Below are 21,819 nucleotides of genomic sequence, written 5' to 3' on the forward strand. Positions count from 1 at the left end.
CATTGAATTGTAAACATTTTTTTTCTTTTTTTTTTAGTAGAAACGGACTAAGAAATATTACCTTACCTGTACTAATGGTTGAAATTTTTAACCCCTCTAAATTTCTTTTTCGGAGGCCACTTAAAGTCCAAGGTTTATACTACACCACCTGCATCTCCACAAATGTTTTGAGAATGAATCGTCGCAGAGTGCCGTTTGATCACGCCAGAAATGTTCCAAAGGCTATATATAGAAGCATTTCAAAATCGCTTGTACTATTGCATAAAAATTGGTGGTGGACATTTTGAACAATACATTCTTTAAATTGAATTGTTTTTTCATAACCACTTTTGTTTCCTTTTACAGTTATCTAGGCAGTGTTCTGGAAAACCAACCGTTCAAACTTGAAAAAAAAACATGGTTGCATAGACAATGGAAGCAGTTTCAAAATGATGTGTCACTCGGTCCCCTTTGCAATTTAAAGTTTTTGAAGGGGTGGGTCTGGGCGCTAGAGGGATGCCGAAACTACTTTGAAGCCAAGATAAAATTTGCTTCTCTTTCAAGTTAAAATTGACATATTTTAGAATTTTTCCCATATTGGACGAATTCGGAGATTTCATGGGGTGCAAATTTTAGTTGGGACGCCTTGTATATAAATTAACATCATTCATTTCTCAGGTCTATTTTGATTCACAGTATTCAAACACTCGTAAGAGCCTCGAGGAAATGTAAATGTATTGATTTAGTGGCAATTTTCGTGCGTTGGTCTTTAGCCTTACTACTAGGGCCATTGTCGGCACTATCGTCTACGAAGGGGCGCTTGCGAAAGGACGTATTGATAAAGAAAACGGACAATAAATTTGCATATTTTAATTCTTTTGGAGATAAAAAGTAGGTCATATTAAGATCGTTGATGGTTTTCGACAACAAACAGGCAAAGTATAAGCTTGAAAAATCAGATGACTTGTTACAGAGATTATATTGAAACGCGTGTGATCTCACAGTATTTTAATTTTCAATGTTTTGGTTATACTTTCAAGAACGCTTGACCCCTCTTTTTATAGATTTTATGGTTTTTATAGATGCCTTGCTCCTCTGTTTTGTTAAGTCGGTTCAGGTATTTCGGATAGTCAAGCTCATGATCTTTACGATGTTTCCAGGAACAATTTCTAATTCTTTTTAAACATAAATTATATTCTCATAATTTCTTTATCCTTTTTCAACCTGTGCGAGGCATAATACGAACTAACCAACCCATTTTAGTCCTTACCACTCCCCTTTTAACCCTCTTTCCTAAACTCTCAATCTTTGCGAGTTAAGTAAATCCCAAGGTGCTGTATTTTCATTTCTGATTTCGGCGATGTATACGTCCCATGTCCTATTACTTCTTTTCTGTTCGGGTTTATTAGACTCTACTTCTCCGTGAACAAAAGTGGATTTGAACGATATGCTCTTCGCCTCTAATGTGCAAGAGCCTTTTGTGAAATAAGTAATTAAAAATTTGTGGACCTAACAGTTGTAAACTAGCACCTAGTAAATTTACTGGTGAAAGTGAAATTTTCGATTGAATCGATTTGTAAACACTCAAGACCATTTCGACAAGGTGTCTCTGAACATAGTACCATAAATTCAACCATGTACTCTAGGTCTTAAAATATGATGAAACTTTCATATAAATATACAGGGTGTTTCCTAAATGTTAGGCAAAAATTTAGGGGGCTATTCTCTGGGTAATTTTAAGAATTTTTTATCCTTTGACGATTTTAGGAAAAATGCTTTGTTCCCTAGGTATCCTAGTTTTTTATTATTATTTTCGAAATATTTCGAGGTAAATCAATGAAATATGGTACTTTATTATAACTTTTCGTGCATTTTCTGATTCTCTCTAAAGAAATTGTCACATTTTTTTAGGGACATAGTGCTTAAAAAGCTCATAAACTCTTTTGTATTCAACTTTATTGACGATTTTATAGGAAAAATGTTAAATTTGGAGATTTTTACATAAAAAAAGGATTTTTGTTGGAAGTCGAAATCTCCCAGAGTTTTCGAGAAAATTGAGATTTGACAAATCAGTGGATACTATTGATACTATACTATGCTTTATTAAATTAACATCAGATTTAAATCCTTTTTATTAATTTTGTTGAACAATAATCGTAATTAAACACTTTTTCGGTAACAGCGGAAAATCACCAGATTTTATCAATAAATGTTGTCAATACGGAAATGTCAAAACATTTTTTTGTTTCATTTCAAGGTCGACTGGGTTTTAAAGCTAATATTTATTTAATAAAACATAGTATCCACCAATTTGTTAAATCTCAATTTTCTGAAAAACTCTTATAAGTTTCGCCTTCCAACAGGAGATCCTTTTTTATGTAAAAATCTTCAAACTGAATATTTTTCCTACAAAATCGTCAATAAAGTTAAGAACAAAAAAGTTTAGGCACTTTTTAAGCGCTACCCTCCTACATTATCTGCCCCCGAAAAAATGTGGCAATTTCTTTATCGAGATTCAGAAAGGGCACAAAAGATGTAATAAAGTATAAAATTTTATTTATCTATTTTTAAACGTTTCGAAAACATTAATAAAAACCATTTTCACACACCAACCTTTTGCACCCTGCATATCGAAGACGAAGCGCTTTTCGATATGTGTTTATATGAAGGATTCGTCATATTTTGGGATCTAGAATACATGGTTGATTTTATGGCACTATGTTCAGACAAACCTTGTATATCCAGAATTCTCACACCTGCTTCTCAGGCGGTCTCAATTAAGAAACCCAAGCTCACACTCATGTAAGGTAAAATGTGTTGTTCGAATTTCATCATATTTCTGCAAGTCAATAACGATATAATATAATAAGCAAATAAAGTTATCACATATGCGTACATAATTTGCATAACTCCGGTAATTGAGGACATATAATGGAGAAATTCTTCTACACCAATATGCATTTATTTATATACGAACATGGGGAAGAGGAGGAACGTTCGAAAATTAGCAGAACGTCGCAACGAAAACAAGAAGTTGAGGAAGCGATTTTTGTAACAAGCCTAGGCGATTGGATCTTTCCCTCCTAACCTGAAGTTAAAAACGTTTAAAGACTATCCGAAGCACCAATTAACGGTTAATAGAGTAACTCTGCTCCCCATAGTTTCTAGTCTCTTGATTTTTCCTCCGAATGTGAGTACCGAAAATTAATATTATTTATTGGCGAAATTTGATGCGGGAACGCAATCAACTTAATGGTCTCATTAAGTACATCAATCTCAACTACTAATTAACCGTAACCGACTCCGGAATATTGTCGGAACTAAAAAGAGTGGAATAGCATGAACTTGAAAAATTATTGTATCGATTTACGGCGCTAATCCGAGGTGATCTACTCTTTTATATCCAATAAGGCGGAAATATACGTCTGGCGGCTTTTTATGGATCTGGTTTAAAGTTATGGGCTTCCATCACGTCGTGGAATCGGTGGTTTCGAAAGCTTTTAATAAGGGGACTTTAATTAAAATTAGGGTGGCAGTAATGGAATTCGGAACAAATAACTATTGCTAAATTCGCCCAAAAGCCTTTTGTGTTGGCGAAGTATTAAATATGTCGTCTATTTAATATTATGCAAATTCGTACAGGGAAATTCTTGTTTCAGGCAAAATGAGCTTACCCACGTCTTTGGCAGTTTACAGAGAGCTGGCAGCCAGACTCGAACAAGACGAATTAGTGTCGAATGTTACATCTTCAAGAACTTGTTCGCCCACTAGAAAAAGTTACATGTTAAGTGCACGCGGGGACCGATCAAGATCAGAGCAAGGTGACTTAATTCAACCTTTTCAGGAACTCCGTTTTTATTCTCGAAACAATTAGGTCCTCATCCAATAGCAGTTGCTCAGCACCTATGGGGCGGCGCGAAAAAGACAAAAAAACGGACATCGGCCCCTCAAATGGGCGCTAGTAACGCAGGTGGCATGAGGACGGCTCTGATTTTGAGGTCCAGAAGATCCTGGCCTGTAGCTCCAGTAACGCAACACAGGTAATTTTATTTCTCATTTCCGTTCAACAAAAATCCAACGAACATTTTAATGGAGCCTGAGGCTTTATTACGCAATGCAGTCCCTTCTTTATGAGGCCTAAATTTGAAGATCGCTAGGGATTCGATAAGAATTGCTATTCCAATTCTGTGCAGCTTATGTCAGAATCGAAAGTGGATAATATCCATCAAAAGTCGATTTTTAGAAGACGTAAAATTGCAAACTCTCAAGAATATCTTGCCTGGTACATTTAAATGTCGGACATGAAAACCGGACAGGCCAGGGGCTCAGGGAATAGGGGGCTATTTTCCTCCATTTACCCACATGAGGCCTGTCATGCAAACATCGGATGAAGTTCTTTAGTACGGTGCATGGCTTGAGCGATGAAAGCAATCTCGACAATAGACATTGAGTTTAACTGTTAAAACTGTATGTTTATTTGACTTTCATGAGCGCGACCGTCACTGTGATAAGGCAAGTTAATGGACTGAATTGCTTGAGCATATTTTTGATAAGGGAGCTGCCATTCGAGGTGCAAAAAATTGGAAAAAGTTCAGAAATTGGATGTCTGTCTTCATTCAAAACAATTGTATCCGCATGGGACCTTCCTTTGAAATTATGCTGGGATTGAGCGAATGAGTCCTTGGATGTCGCCAGCTGAGAATTTTTAATAATTCTTCTCCTTTCTCGAGCTGCATATCCTGAGCAACATGTGAAAAAACAACATGTTCCTCTTTTCCCCTTATTATTAAATACTCCTGACGCGATTTTTAAAACTCTCCAATTCTCAGAAACTCGGTCCGGATTTTTGTTGATGAGCTTCGAGAAAAATGGGCCAATTAACTCGTTACGTGGGTTGTGTAAACAATCACTTAATAAGTGACGACAAAAACCAGATGCTTTGTCTTGGCAGAAGTGATAATTCATGAAAACTCTCGGAGTTTTTTTATGTTGTTTAAATTATTTGGGGATCGTTTGCATGCTGTTCATTAATTTTGTTTAAAGAAAGTTGCGATTTTTGCCCCTAATCAATTTCTCCTTTGCTAGTCATTAAAAGATTTTATGTAAACACCTTAGTCAAACGCATGAAACCCATACATCAAACGAGGTGGAATGTATAAGTAAGGTAAATAAAATATAGGTATTACGAAAAAGCTTTTCCGCTATGTACACTGTGAAAGCTCGGAGAGGATGTTCAGTGATTTATACGTGTTTTTTTTCGGGAGTATCGCAATAATAGAAGTACGTTTTTCCCCATCTTCCTGTGTAAGTCGAGAATTCTTGAACTGAAAAGGTGCTTCGAGCACAAGTCCTGAAAGCCAACTAAATATCGAAGCGCAGGTAATAAAAATGTTTTGCCCAGAGGAGACATCCCCTAATACTTTAAACTTTCAGTATTCTAAATTGCTAAACTTGCCCTATCTTGTAGGCATTAAGTAAATATGTCCCAGTAGCATATTCCAAGGCGATAATACGACTATTATTGGCAGCTAGGTATTATATGCATTCGCATTGCAATTAAACAAGCTTATCCACATTATTTGATTTGTGATAGATGTGAATTATATGCCAGTTTAATGCCAGAGGAAATTACCAAACAACCCTTTTAGATCCCTTTAAAGCGAAACCCATTTAAACAAAGAGGAACATTCTCAAAGCAGCAATAAACACTCTCGTTTTTCGTCTGCTTGTTCAATTAAGAATGCAGTAACCCCATGTTTGTCGTGATGTATTTGTCTAAGAATCTTGAAAGGGCATTTACCACCCACTTTAACAACGTGAGAAACGAAAATGGCTCGACAGCTATTGTTCTACGGGGAGAAAATGAAAATGCGATAATCGTTACATAAAAGTAGGAGTGGAACTGTTTACTGATGCAAGTTAGTAATTTGATCGTTACCGAAAGTGGGTATTTGCTGAAATATTTGCCTACAGATTGATTTATAGGTCATAAAATGCTTTCATTGTTAAATTTTTATTATCTACGTACTGTAGATTGTAGCCGTTAAAATACCAGATGGAGAAAGCAGTGAAACTCATTAATGGTTGTGGATCGTGAATGTGGATGCAATTATAGAGAAACAATATTAATTTACGAAGAGTACTAACGCAAACATATGAATCTATATGGCGACCCAGCTTTACCCAACCGAATTTAAAATTTAGATCCTACTAATCGAAAGTAAACAAATTTAATTCCATAAACTTTAGCTCAATCTTTCATCAATTTTTTCTCATTTCAAAACATCAATTTTTCGCCAGTTTCGTCGTTTTTAACGTTTTTGCTTTGTCCTTTGTGCAATCTTAAGTTATCGAAGAAACACTTCAAAGTAGCTTCCGTTGTGTGCTACTCAACTTCGACATTTTTGAAGCGCCGAACTCTTTTCAGCTGGTATCTGACATGGTGTTATCAGTTGACAGAAAGCTCGGATTGAGGCAATTAGCTTTTGTACCAGGAGGATTTTTGTAAACTAGAGCTTTTAAAGTTCACCACAAAAAGAAGTTGAGTGGGGTAAGGTCTGGAGATCTAGCAAGCCAGGCTACAGATCCATTTCTTCTGATCCAGCGTTCAGCATAGCTGTTTTTTAGTTAGTTTCCAACGAACCGAGTGTGATGAGCAGGACACCCATCTGATTGAAACTAGTTACACAAATATTAACACTGAACTGATTTTAAGTGATCTCGCGTGGGGTAAGGATTTTCATGTGCTTTCATGCTCATTGCGTATATTTAACAGACCTCTTCAAGTAAATGTAGCTTCGTCAGACCAAAAAATTATTTGTAATTGTTGTCTATAAAGTTGAACAGCATACTAATAAACCATTCGCAAAATGTAATATGCTTTTCAAATCTTCAGCAGAAAGTTCTCGAGCTCGGCAAATATGAAAAGTCTCTTCTTAAAGTTCGTCTAATAGTTTCCCGAGGAACGTTTAATACATTAAAGGCTCGTCTAACACTTGTACGAGTATCATTGTTGAAATTATTAAGGATAACGTTATCTCTTTGAGGCGCAACAAAAAGCTGATGATCTCTCATAATATTAAATCCCGTTTCTTTAAGAATTTTATGAAGTCGTACAAAAACTTCACAATGGGAATGGCGTCTTTAAGGAAATGCAGTTATGTACAACCTTTGGGCTTCTCTCGCGATACCTCGAGCACGACCGTAATAAAAATGTATGTCAGCATATTCTTCATCGGAGTACACGTAAGGCATTTTGATTTCCGAATTTATTATTATTTTTTAAAGAATCAACACCAAGCAATATCAAATCACAGCTAAAACTATTGATTTGTAAATAAATCTGCAAAATAATAAACCTTTGTTGAAGTAAAAACTTTTCTGAGTCAGACTGATAAGAACCCTGTTTTTATTTCGGCGGTGAAAATTTCAATGAAGCAAACACTTCAAGAAATTTTATTACCATTTTATTATTAACTTACTAAATCGCAATGGCGAAAAAAAATTATGTGTTTTGAAATAAGCAAAAATCTTTGTAATTTCTTAAATACAATTGTAGTTTGGATAAATTAGAAATTTTTTGAATATCAATACCTTATAATTGATGAAAAATTGAACTAAACTTTATAGAATTAAATTTGTTTACTTTGATTAGTAGAATCAAAATTTTAAGTTTGCCTGGATAAAACTGGATCACCCGGTATAATCTGGAAAGACTTTTTTCTATATCTGTATACCTCGGAATCGACCAATATTTATTTCGTTTCTCTCGTTAATACATCGTTAAGGGAAAAACTCAATTTCATAAATTAATTAGAAGGAGGATTATGCTGTCGCTCTGAATTCAGGAGACTTCTGTGAGTCCCCCTATAAACCATAAAACGCCACGGCCCGGTTTTACCAGAAACTTTTCTGCTTTTAATCCAGGCTAAAATTAAAAGGGACAAAGTAATCTATTCATCTACCAATTTTATCTTCTCCTTCCACATTTTAAAGCCATCGTCATCGGGTTTTAAATTAATATTTCGTTAATATCTTTAAAATATGCCTCTCCTTTAAAGCGATATTAATAATTGTGTTTGTTCTCGGTGAGCCAGAATATGAAAGAGAAACTTTCACAATCTTATTTCACTTTTAATAAGGAGACATTTAGGATTTAACAATTATATTTGACCATCAAAAAATACGTTTTAACTGGTTATAGAATAGCGTAATATGTTATTATAATGTTGATTATATTTATTAAATACTTATTTGATTCAGAAGGCGAAAAAGTAAATAAATTCAGCAAAGTATTTAAACTTTTTGCTACCAGCGCGTGATAAAGCAGTTGTAGCGCACGCATTTGTAACAGGAGAGTCGGTATTTTACCGCACATGTGGTACTAAATTTTTGTATTAAAAGCCAGATATAAGAGTCCGATACATTTTCAGATTATCCTTCTTAAAAGCAGTGACACATTAAGGGTTTAAACAGTTTAAGAGTGATAAGAAAGATTTGTTAAAGTCCCAGATTGTGAAAGTTACAAACTTTTTATTAAATTTGTAATGTATACAGTTGCATAGACTGATTAACTTTAAGCTGTAGAGTTAAAAAAAAAATTCTCTTTGCTTCTCTTTCCTTATATGAAAATTAGGTACAAAATGCTTTTTTCGAAATTTTGAATCTGTTACAGCTTTCTAGAATTTCATTATTGTACTTTTCGGCACAAATTTTATGTCTTAAGCCTTGGAACGAAAACAACAGAAAACTGAACCTAATCAACTAATCCACTGCAATCCATAAAATAACCCCAAGATAAAACTTTCTAGAGTAATCTAATATTACTTTAGATAACGTACCTCGAAGCTGTAACGCTTATGAAACTAAATTAAGCTTTTCCGGACTCCTTCAGGTTTCGAGTGTATCTTGACCCTTTGATAATTGGATCCAATCCTGACCAGCTTCAATAATTTTATTGATATGTTGTCAAGGCTTGACTCTAATTTCCTAACATTAATCTTTTTATCTATATACCACAGTTTCCAAAAGGTGCAGAGAATACGTTTTTTTGTCCAAAATAGCAATCTTTTCGGTGAATATAAAAGTTAAAGACAAAAACAAGACTAAATCAAATCATTAAAACTTAAAAAAAGTATATAGTTTGCTGGAAAGAGGCAAAAAAATATGAGGAATCAGGTTGCTGACTGAACCTGAATTGAATAAGCTCCCCCAATACAGGGTATTAATTTGAAAAATCCTCACACCTATTAGCTCAAAACGGGATAAATTTTTCAAACTCTTCAGTATACATCGATTTTGTTATCGAGAGGAACAATTTTTATGCAGAATCCATTGCACCTGTTTCAACCCTTTACCTCCCAGAGTCACCCACTCAAATATCTTAAATAGTAAAGAGAGTGAAATGATACATCATGTTAAAAGGCTTTTCACTCTATAGATTATAGTACCTCATTTGTTACATTTGACTATTGCGTTAATAAGTTAGGCGTCTTTGATGAATTAATTAATTTTTTCTATTAGTGTTTTGATAGCGTTGAAACCAAAACTTTTTATTTATTTATTTTTTTATTTAAACATGTTTTACGATTAAGAAGTTGTAATAAACTTCTGCATAGCCGTTTTAAATTATAAAACAAATAATTTTTTGCATTACTGGCCTTTAAAAAAAACCACGTTCAAAATTGGAATTCCTATTTTTAATACTTTTAATTTATTAGGTTTTCGAAATATTCTCCATTATTTTCGAAACTATAATAAAGCCTATTTTGAAACCTTTCTTTGACATTTACAAATACCGTTTCTGAAATAGCTCTGGTTGCCTCTGAGATTTTTCTTTTGCAAATCGTCAATATTATCAGGCTGGGTTTTGTAAACAACCGATTTTATATGCCCTCATAAAAAATAATCTAACGACGCTAAGTCTGGTGATCTTACAGGCCATTCTCTCAGTCCCCTTCTATTAATCCATTTGTCGGGAAATCGGTCATTCATCCATTTTCGTACTAAGCGAAAATAATGCGGTGGAGCTCCATCTTGCTGAAAATGTATTTGGTCTTATTGCAAGATGTTTCTATCAACTGGATCTTCCAAATGAGTTGTTATTAAAGGATCAATTACAGCTTCAACTAAGTTTAAGTACAGCTGTCCAGTTAAGTTTTGGTCACTAAACAAAAGTTCTATAATGGCATTTCCGAGAATATCAGCCCAAACATAATTTTTTTCTGACCGCTGTATAGCACCCTCTCTAAAAACGTGAAGATTTACTCATCACTTCAATATAGGCAGTTCTGTTTATTAACCCACCATTAAGAAAAAAGGTTCATGCATCACTGAAGCAAATGTTTGTTAGAAAAATTTGGTTATTATTTATTAATTAAGTCGGTAATGGTTTCGTAAAACTCGATTCTTCTATCAAAATCTTCGTTATTAAGTTCCTGTAGAATTTTCATTTTCTCAGGATGAAATTTATTTAAATCAAGTGCCTTTCGTATAATTTCATGGATATTCCAGTTTGACCTGTGACCTTACGCAGGGAATTGTTGGGTTCTGCAACGGAGGTTCGCAGAATCTCTATTTGAGCAGCTTTATTTAAAACACTTGCCCCTTTTTCGTTAGCAATAGAACCCGTTTCAGTAATTTTTTTTATTAAGTTTAAAACATATCTGTGACACATCTGAATTAGGATTTCTAGCGTTAAAAATGTCCGCTGTTCTTCTTGCGCATCTTCCTTGCTCCCCATACATAAAAATAATTTCAGTTCTTTGTTGAATTGCGTATATAATTTTAAAAATTATTCACTATAATACGAATTATCGCAATAAATTTTAATACCTTATATATTGTAAATTTTAATATTGTACCTGATTTGAATACCTTGTAACATTGACCAGGAACACAGGCAAGTAAATAATATTTTCCATGCAAGATAATATAAAAATTTATCTAAAACGACATTCCATTGTAAAGAAAAATAAACAATAAAAAAATTCATATTCTACGTAGATATGTATTTCTTTTCGAGGACCGAGGAGATTTGTTAGGTTGATAAACATTTGCTTCAGGGATTAATTTTTTTTAATGATTGTTTCGACAAACAATTACCCAATAGGTTAGTAAATAGATTTAGTACAACAATTTCCTAACCGTAAGACATGTTTAAATAAAAAAAGTCTTAGCTTCAACGCTATCGAAACACTAATAGGAGAAATGAATTTAGAATGATCAAAGCCGCCTAACTTGATAACGTAACAATCAAATGTAACAAATGAGGTGCCAAAAGGTAGAGAATGAAAAGCCCTCTAAAATGCTTTATCACTTAACCCCCTTTATCGCTTAAGGTATTTGAGAGGGTGGCTCTGCGAGGTAAAGAGGATTCTACACAAAAATTGTTTCCCCTCGATAACAAATTCGACGTGTTCCGACGATTTTTAAAACATTTATCCCGTTTCGAGATAATAGGGGTAGTTCGTTTTCAAATTGATATCTTGTGTGTTTAGTGGTATCGAGCAATCAAGCAAATTAGGTCTATTTTCACCTATTAAAAGAAATGTTTGATTTCTGGATGGAAAGTGATTTTTAACGGTTCTTAGAAGATGATACTTATCATCCAGACCCTTCCAACAACTCAAGTTTTTTATTTTGAGGTGAGTTACTGCATGGCATAGTGAATTAAAGTCTATGCTTTTCATATGTTCAGCTTTTCATTTCAATACACATTTATTTGTTATTTAGCAAAAAATGCAGCCATTCTATTTTTGTTAGAATAAATGCGTTCGAAGACCTCCCATTTACAGCTGATTTAGGCGTCTACGTATATTACGGCCATTTATTTTTATTACGTCAAATGGTTCCTGACACTGCATAAGGATATTGTCCCTGTAGTCATGAATATAGTATCTCATAATAATCTTCCTTATTTCGCCGTTTAATTCTACACGAATTGGATACCGCCTTTACGACATCTTGTCTCTAAAATTGGTAGCTAGCTGCAAAATTGTAATTTGCAATAACAAAAATTGCAATTTCATGTATTTATTAGGATAAGCACTGTAATAAATATATGAAACAAGCTATTTAGACTGACACTTTCTAGAGTAACTTTGCAGAGAGATATGAAATGAAATAAGTTTAAGGAGAGAGCGTACATACAGTCAGTTTGCGAGCGTTTTTGCCGCGATGAGACATGGGAGAAGGATATTAGATTCGTGTTTTCCACGCTGACATCGTAAAAATGCTATAAAGTAATACGCAAACATGACTACATATTAATGTTACCTCTTTGTTACAAAGGACAAAACTTACTTTCAAAACTATAACTTCTAACTTTTTTACTTGAAACTAATTTGTCACGTCGCTTTAGAATCAGTCCATTTCGCTATGACTTTGAGCAAATACTTTATTGAAAAAGTTTCAAATTCTGTGAAGTTCGAAAATAATTTATTCGTATTTTTTCTCTGCAGGAAACCTTCAATAACCGTTAATCAATTTTGTAACGTAAGACGTAGTAGCTTGATAAACAGTTTTCATCGGTAAAACAAAGGGCGCAATGGAAACGGCGAACAGGAAAATAGTTTTCATTACTTACATTCCTTCAATTCTATTAAATTTTTCAGGTGTCACTAACTCTTCAGGAAATAAATTGCGAAAATAAAGTGTCTCTAGAGGAGCGAGGGGGCGAGAAATACTCCTAGTGTGATTGGACATAAATATTTGCACAAAAAGAACATATTTCCAATGTTGATTTAGGTCAACACGCAATAAACACATTATGGAGCATGTTCCTTAAATCTTATTTGTCATCATAGTTTCATAATAAGCACTTTATTGCTTAGGCGAAACTGAACCTCTTTTCGTAACCGTTAATAAGTACATTGATTTATGTATAGTTCCTAACTCACAGTCAATCTTTTTAAATCCTATTTGAACCACATTTCTTGACAAAAAATCGAAAGCGATCCTAAATCAATATACTTTGAATATGGATGAGGTGACTGACTACCTGATTAGAATTCCCTTTGAGGCGATGCACAATAATTAACTTTCACTTTGTTTATTTTTGCCTGGGAGAAGGAGAAGCTAGTTAAAGTGACAAAGGTGTGATCCCAAAAATAGCATTAAAACATTCTTACAATTTAAAACCAAATTAGGCATTTTAAGATTTCATCCTGGTTTTATTGGCTCTAATTATCATTAAACTACATCGTAAGCACTTTTTAAGTCTGTCGCAAACCATTTTAGCTTACGCAATGAGTTTCTTTTGGAATCCACCGTTTTCAAACACCTCAGCAACACATTCTCCTTAAATAATGGCGTTTTGCGCCACTCTTATTCTGCAGAATTTTATTTGAATAGAAAAGGTTTTGTGAAAACGGGAAACAACAATTACCTTATTTTATATGGTTAAGCTTTATCGATCCCAACGACCAAACAGGCATGTTTTTGTATATGAATGAAAGAAGTCATTCGAAGTAGCTCAGTTTCAAGGGTGTAACAGATTTCAATAAACAAACAATATTCCTTTTGATTTGGCTGACTGGCTTCCTTTGAATAGAACTTTTTTAACATTGCATTGTGTCGAAACGTCAATGATCATACAGGGTGTAACATATCATCAAGGAGATATTTTAAGGGGAGATAATACTCTACAAAATAATAGAAAAATGCTAATAGACCCATGGCCAAAAACGCATCATTTACTATATACAGGGTGGAAAAGTTACACATTTTTTTCTTCTCTTTGTATTTTTTACATGTATGCTTTGAGTTAAATTTTTGAAATTTAGTACACTTATTTTCTTTAAGACCCTCTATAACAGGATGTCAAAATTGTCGGTAGCCATATACAAGGTGTTATGTTTTTTTTAATCTACTATTTTATGCTTTGTACCTTTTTTGGAACACCCTGTTTGAATTCTGATGCCAAATTTAAATTTCTTCTACAATTCTTTAGCTTTTTGATTTCTTGCAGTACGTTCGTATCTTTCACCGTTTTCGTAACATTTGTAAAAATATCTGTTGATGCTAATTAAGAATGCAAGGGAAGTAAGGGAAAAAATAATCATCCGGCTCAGTTATCAACTATCTAAAACAATATGAACCATTTAATTAATTTTTTTTTAATAAAAATAAATCTAAACGAAAACAAAATAAAAAACTATTAAATGTTTTTAACAAATATGAAACTTTGCCACCCTATGTAGCAAAAATGGCGCATTTTTGGCTATGGGTCTATTAGCCTATTTTTATTATTTTTCAGAATACTATCGCTCCCTAAAATATCTCCATGATGATATGTTACACCCTATATAGTTATAGAAATTGTCACTTTGATGGGTTCAATTCGGGTAAAATGATAAATAATATATAATTATAAATAAAGAGGGATTTAAACATGCAATTTAAAATGTATTTATGATTCGAAAAGCTATTAGCCGTACCGCGTGCAAGAAGAGCAGCATGGACGTATCAATTGAGCCATTTGGCATTACTAAGAGGCTTCTATGACTCATCCAATCGAAATTTACGTTCTCGGTTATAACGGACATCTTATTTTCCAGATATGATTGAAATAAGGACGTTAAGAGAGTTTATAACTCTTATTCCCGATGACCTGGTTAGATCCTTTATCACGGAACACTTTGTATATGTACATAGAAACTCGCTTTCAATTTTTACCCTAGAGATGGAAGCATTAAGAAGCCTCCATTTGAGCACTAGCATTTGATCCAGAAGTTACATGAGTTACAGAAAAGCCTGCAGATACATGAAGGTGACGATCCTGAGCCTGCACTGCTGAAGTACGAAACCTAACTAACCTGAACTAACCTAAGATGGCGTTCCTCTATTGACTTAATAGAAGTAATTCCCCCAACTACCGTAGCGGCAAAAAATAACCGGATGCAAACGAGTTAGTGATTGCCAGATTATTTAGTTTCTTGATTTCCCGTTCGGAAGCTTCCCAACAGATTTCAGAGAGTTTCTTTGATATGAAAATCTCCGAAATGAAAATTTAAGTTTTAGTCTAAGTGCTTCGGTCTTTTATAGGATAACGAAGGACAGCAGATTGGATAAATCGGAGAGGTTTATGGAGAAGCGTAAGGCCGTGTTCAAGTTATTTAGGGGATGTAGATCGATGAAATAAAGAAGGGGATATGATGTCGATGGTTCTACATATATCTGAAAGTCATTCCGAAGAGAATGAAGCTTCTACCGCTTTAAGCTTTGCCATGAATGAAGATAGGCTTATTAATGATGGAATAGATTCTGACTGTATTCCAGAGATGGAAGAGCAGAAACTGTTAATTTCGGCTGCCAAGCCGCGCATTGAGACTTAAAGAGTAGCATGTCTCAGTTCGAGGAAATCAGCGTTGAGGAAATTGCAAACTTTCCCTGTTTATTATTGGTTTGCGAATAAAGCAACTAGATTTCCCACTTCTGTAGGGAGTCTCTGCTTCAGGAGCATCTAGCTAAAACGGATACCCTCTCACCTTCTTGACGGATTCTGTGATGAAATTGAATAAGCAACATGGAAGAGATTTTCGTAGCTTTGTTATCAGTCTCTAGCTACGACTAACTCTCGTAAAGAGTTAGTGAAGCGCAAACTATTCTTGATAAACCGCAAGTATAAGGAAGAGGGAGATTTATCCAAAAGAATATATCATTTGTCTCCTCGGGAAAATTCCAGTCTTGATTGTCCTCCTCCACTGGGAAACATTCTTGTTCCGAATCGGTCGAGTCGATGGAAGAACTGAGAGTCCATAGAGGCCCAGAAAAGGATCCATCATTATTTGTATTGCAAACGAATTCAACATTTTATATACCTTGATATCAAAAATGGTTAATAATATCAGATTATACTCCTGCTTATTTTTCGATTGATTCATAAGGGTTGAGAGGGTGATAAGAGGGAAAACATAATTTTCTATATAAGTTGCAGAGTGCCGGTACATTGTCGGTAAGTATATACAAGGAAGTGATAAAGTCAGCAAACACACATAAGGGATCCAGTCTTATGGTAAAAGGGAATAGAGATTTCATGAAATATGCAAAAAGGGAGTTTGGAGCATATGTTGCCACTAGGAGCAAAAAATGATCGTTTGCCTCAATTGGAAGTGGATGATAAAAAATTTCATGGTTCCTTTGGGAATAATAATTGAGCATTGATTTTTGCCTATCTTTTATATTGGGATATCTAGGTAGGTATATCAGCAATTAAATGCTACAGAGATATGTTGCATATATTAGCCAAATTACTCCGAGGAATTCAGACTAGCTTTAATAGTGCTTGGTTATCAAAGGAATTTTGGGCAGCATGATAAATAGTGATAGATTAATGTTACATTGTATTAATATTATTAAGTCCAAACTACACATAAAAGTTATACAGAGCATTATGTAACAGGATATGAACTGCATCACGGAACTTGCAAAGTTTTCACAGCTCATTTACCACGAGACTTAAATGAGCCAGGGAGATTACCCGTATTTATTAAATTTAAATAAGCCAAATAATGATTACATTAAGTGCATTAAGTTACAAAAATATTTGCCCTTCCTTCTAAAGGTAGAAACAGAAGTTAATGTAAGTGCAGTGTGGTCGGAATTGGTCTGTTTTCACAGAGAAAACCTATTTCCCAATTAGATAGAGCAAAATCGGCTAGATGTCTTGAGTTCGATTTCTGAAAAATGTTTAATGGTAAATTAATATTTAATGGTTTTAATAATAAATATCATATAAAAATAATTTAATGGTATAATAAATAATTAATAAATGGTTTTCCCATTTATTATTTATTTTTAAAAACTGTTTTTCGGTATTTTAATTGTATAAAAAGAAAAAGTATTCAATAAAATGATAAATTAGTATTTTTCTTCATAATTTTGACCTAAAATTGTGCCTAATACATATACCTCAGTGGCGTAGTTCTACGTGAAAAAAAAACACAAAAAATATATATATTTTTAAATTACATATTTTCAGATTAAAAATTAGCTTTAGATTCCAAAAAAGAATACATTTATAGGGCATTATATTTAAAAATCGAAAGTTGAGGTCATTTCCGGTTAAACCGGAAGTGATAGATAAACGTTATTAATGTCAATCAATCGGTTCTATTCTCATATAGCTTCTCCGAATTTCAATTTTCTAAGTTTAAAAGCAAAAAAGTTATAAGGGCCAGCCACTGTTTTGAATTATCCGGTATAGAGCGTTTTTCAATTTTCAGCCATTTTGAAAATTGCCCATATATTTTTTATAGAATATTTTAATTGGATAAACATATTCTTAGGGTACTTTTTTAAATGCAATCTAGTAGTTTACTCAGATTTTTTCTAGTCGTTTATTTTATGAGAGGTACATAATTTTTTTAAATTGAAATCATAGTTGGTTATGAATTTAAAAAAATGCCTGCGTGTAGTCTTTTCCAATGATATAAAATTGTGAGTATTTATTCCGCCATTTTTGAAAAGAGATAAACAGCATTTTTTTAAAGTTCGTAACCAACTATGATTTCCATTAAAAAAATTATATATTTTTGATAAAATGGACGACTATAGAAAAAAATCTGAGTAAGCCACTGCATTGCACTTAAAAAAGTGCCTTGAGAATGTGTCCAGTGAATTGAAATAAAAAAGTTAAGGGTAATTTTCAAAATAGCCAAAAATTAAAAAACGCCCTGTATGTCGATTGGCAGCGAAAATATCGTCAGGTGGTTATTGCCATTAAGCATTTCTCAGAAATCGACCCGTTGACATTTTAGTTAATTTTGCTCTACCTAATCGGGAAATAGGTTTTCTCTGTTAGAACAGACCAATTCCGATCACATTGTATATATACTTGGAAGTGGCTTCAACGTACGCTTTTGAAATTTTATTGCAATATTCTAGGTCAGTCTTCAACAGACTTTAAAGCGCCAAATAAAGCCATTAAATTAATGCCAAAGCAATGTCGTTCCAGATGTCTCAAGACGTAACATTGAATTATTCTGTCTACAACGGATATGTAGCTGGAAATGTTAAATTTGATTCATTGTGAATCCGTTCGCTCGCAATATTACATATAGAATATACGAAATTATGTGAGAAAGCATAACGATTTTTTAGAGGAAAACCAACAACCGACCGGGATATAAATATTTTACGAACGTTATGCATAACGGGAAATTGTATAATATATTGTGTTTAGCGGGTATTAGCTGAATACGTACCATGACTTCTACGTGTATTTGAATTTCCTTGTTAAAATTTGGCAGACTATAATTTCGGACAGTGGATAATGGAGCAAAATAAGCAACACGAGTGCAGAGGAAAATGAAAATTTTCATTAAGTAAATGTGTAAAAGTAAATTTTACGAAATTGATTTTTTTCTAAGGGAGTGATTGAGCCAAAAAAGCCAGACAAAGAGTACAAAAATGGCGAATGTACAGGTTTAGCTTCCTGTCACCAAAAAGGAGAAAACATTTCGACGAGAAGAGCCTTTGATTGTGAGACAGTTGAAAAGGCCTTTTCGAGGATGAATATTTTTGTAACTAAATTGTGTCGAGTAGTTTCCAGAAATCTTTTCGAGTATACATTTATTACTTATCCTACATGCACAAGATCTATTTTCGCTTCCACATCCGCGACGTCTTCATTACGGCCGATTCTATTATTCTAAGCAGGCTAAATTTAGGAATCTACAAACAACTCTTAATAATTTGTTTTCAGAAAATACAAGCAGGATCCGAAATCGGACGTAATTTCAGGAAGTGTTACTCAAATTGATCATGAATTCAGATCACGTTGTATGTTAATTGTGTTAATGGGTTTGTGCCAAGTAAACCTCCGTAGCACATCCTTTAAACAACAGGCAAAATTAATGACCATTGTGGAAGGTGTAGTAAGTTAGGGAGAAATGCAAAATTTTGGGTTAATTCACCGACAAAGCAAACAATGCAAATGTTTGACTTTTTGTTAACGAACAACATATGCAATACAGCGTGAACTTGAGAGTGAGTAGTTACGTCCCTAAGAGTCAAATTAATAATGTTCTGTTGTATTATTTAGCCTTAAGCCAGTTTCCAGAGAAACCATGATTCTGACCCATATCCTCGTGTTCAACATTTCTATCGAAAATAGCTTGCAGTTAAGGTTGACGGGATATTAATAATTTGGGACTTCCTCAAGAAGTTCTCTCATACAGGGTGGCATAAGTCAAAGTTGCAAGCATATATTACACCCTTAACCTTACGAACAGTATTTCCCCTATTGTCCAAAAGCTTATTGTTTAAAAGTAGGGTGCTTTAAACATGGCCTCCTTTTGAATTTTTTAATTGTTTTTTAATCTAATTTAATGAACTTTAATAATTTTTAATGAATATCGTGCAGCGCATTAAGGCGAAATTGTACAAACACTAATTTTTTGATTATACAATTACAGAAGAAATATGATACAAATACAGCCTTTCTAAGGCGTAGATATCAGGATCAACGCAAGGACTTCTTAACTTTTTAACTAAATATTTAGTATATGTGTGAAACGAAACGTTTTTCTTGCTTTCTCTACACGACCTGCATGAGACTGTTTTATGTACACTGATGAAGAGACCAATCAACGTCGAAACGTATGTAAATGTATTTTAAAAGTTCTGAGAAATTTTGTTCCTCAGTATGCAAAGGGACGCAACCCAAGGACCAATCGCTTTAATATCACAAGAGTTCAAGACTGCGGCATGGGTTGAATCTTGCGTCTTGCATTATCGTTTGAATGGAGCAACTATATTGTACTTACAGAAATGCACTATTGAACAAAGGTAGAAAAACTTTAGTAATTTTTATTTCTTTGAACCAAACTGAATCTGGAAATTATTACACATATATACACATAAATATGTATAAGAAACATTCTTGAGAGATAAGTACCGATTTGAAACCAAAAATAAAAAATGTATTCAAAATATAAATAAAAAGTTGGTACAAAAGTAGAAAAACTCCGAAATAAATGAGGAAATTATTGATATTTTAAATTTAAATGAATAGTGCATAGAAAATCTTTTGTTAGCTATAACTACTTGACATGGCTTTAGCATTGATTCTAATAATTCCAAAATCACGTTATTGTCGATGGATTCCCAAGACTCTCGCACTACCTGAATTAATTCTCCCTTGGATGACGTCATAGTTTGGCGAACACATCGTTTTAGTTCTTCCCATAAATTTTCTATAGGGTTGAGGTCAGGACTACGTGGAGGAACGTCCATAACCGTAATTTTTTCGTCCGCAAATCAGTTTCGAATGACTCTAGATTTGTGTTTCAGATCATTATCCTCTTGAAATATCCACGTGAGTGGTGAATGATCATCGGTATATGGCAACATTATGATTTTTAATATATTTAGATACACAAACCGATCCATAATGCCCTCTTGATATATAACGGACCTACATCATATCCGGAGAAACATCCCCACACCATGCAAAAACCAACGCCATATTTAACTGTAGGTTCGGTATACTTGAAATTAATTATTACGGTTTGGGGGCCGATCGACTCATAATATGCCGTCAGAACTAAAAATGCTAAACTTGCTCTCATCTGAAAGTGAAAATAGCACTTTTTTCCAATCACTGCTTGTCCAGGGAAAATATTTGTTTGCAAAAGCAAATCGGATCTTCTAGTTCTTTCTCGATATAAATGGTTTTTTTTGCGGCTTTGTGACTAAACAATCCTGCTTCCCTAAGCCCTCTTTGGAATCTGGGCTGGGCCAAGTTCACATAGAATTTGTTTTGCAGATTTGCGTGGATATTTCTGAGCAATTTTCTTGATTCATAAATCAATTCGCCTCGTTGTTTTTCTGGGACGACCACTTTTTTAATCGATTTTAATCTATTTCGCGATTTAAAATTAGAAATTGTTTTTGAAATAACCGATTTATGAATGTTAAACACTTTTGAGATATCGACTTGTTTAATACCTTGTTGATAGGCGTTAACTATCTTATGTCGAACGTCTTTAGACAAATGCTTTCCACGAGCCATGCTGGAATTGAACTAGTACCAAAATTTTTTAGGCATTTGTTTAAAAATAAATTCCGATTGTTATAAACAAATTTTTTTAAAAGTTCTGTATTTATGTTCCTTTAAAAAATTGTTTATCTCTGCACAATATTAACGTGTTTATCAAAGCTACCTTAAGGCCTAATTCGTTACTTTCAAATATTAACACTTAAAAAAATTTCAACCGAAGAATAGAGTTTTTCTACTTTTGCCCATTAGTGTATGTGTAACACTAATTATAAGCTAAACTAAAGTGATGGTGCACGCAACGTTTACTATAATACATATAAAAATAATCAATTCGCAAGGTATCAAAAGATCGATTATTTTTTTATTAATGAAAGTGGATAACATCATTTGATTAATAGTTTAATCAAAGGCAATCAATCGATTATTTCTGTTATTTGATCAATCGTTGACGTCTCCGGACGAGGTTTCAATCGAGTAGTAAAATATGGAGAGAACTTTTTATACGAAGCTCATAACTTGCTGAAAATGTATATACTACATAGAATTTTTCTGATCCTTTAATGCTTCTGCTGTCCGGTATGGAGGATGATGGCAGGGATTAGTATATGTTTGTTTTTTGCTGAAATTCTTGCTAAAGACGAAAATGATGGCATTTTTTTACATTTTCTGTATAAATTTCGTGAAAATCAATCAGAAAATGAGATGTTACGGCCCTGTAAAGTTTTCACCTCCATTTAGAGCAATGCCTACTACACGAAAAACAGAAACGTAAACTTAAACAACATTTTAACATTTTTTTCCTTTTAATGTTTAATTAATAAATTATACCTAATCAC

At 33.6% G+C, this 21,819-nt stretch overlaps 1 protein-coding gene across 1 annotated transcript in view; it reads left to right on the forward strand.

Moving 5' to 3' along the window:
* Positions 1 to 3,638: 3,638 nt before the first annotated feature.
* The window catches only part of dnc (phosphodiesterase dunce), a 338,757-nt gene continuing 320,576 nt past the window's right edge, over positions 3,639 to 21,819 (forward strand). The window contains exons 1-2 of the mRNA XM_066391533.1: positions 3,639 to 3,800; positions 3,854 to 4,019. Of these exons, the coding sequence (XP_066247630.1) occupies positions 3,644 to 3,800; positions 3,854 to 4,019 (323 nt within the window). The 5' untranslated portion in view covers positions 3,639 to 3,643. The remainder of the gene's footprint in view (positions 3,801 to 3,853; positions 4,020 to 21,819) is intronic.

This window comes from Euwallacea similis, chromosome 7 (assembly GCF_039881205.1).
Source record: "Euwallacea similis isolate ESF13 chromosome 7, ESF131.1, whole genome shotgun sequence".
NCBI lineage: Eukaryota > Metazoa > Arthropoda > Insecta > Coleoptera > Curculionidae > Euwallacea > Euwallacea similis.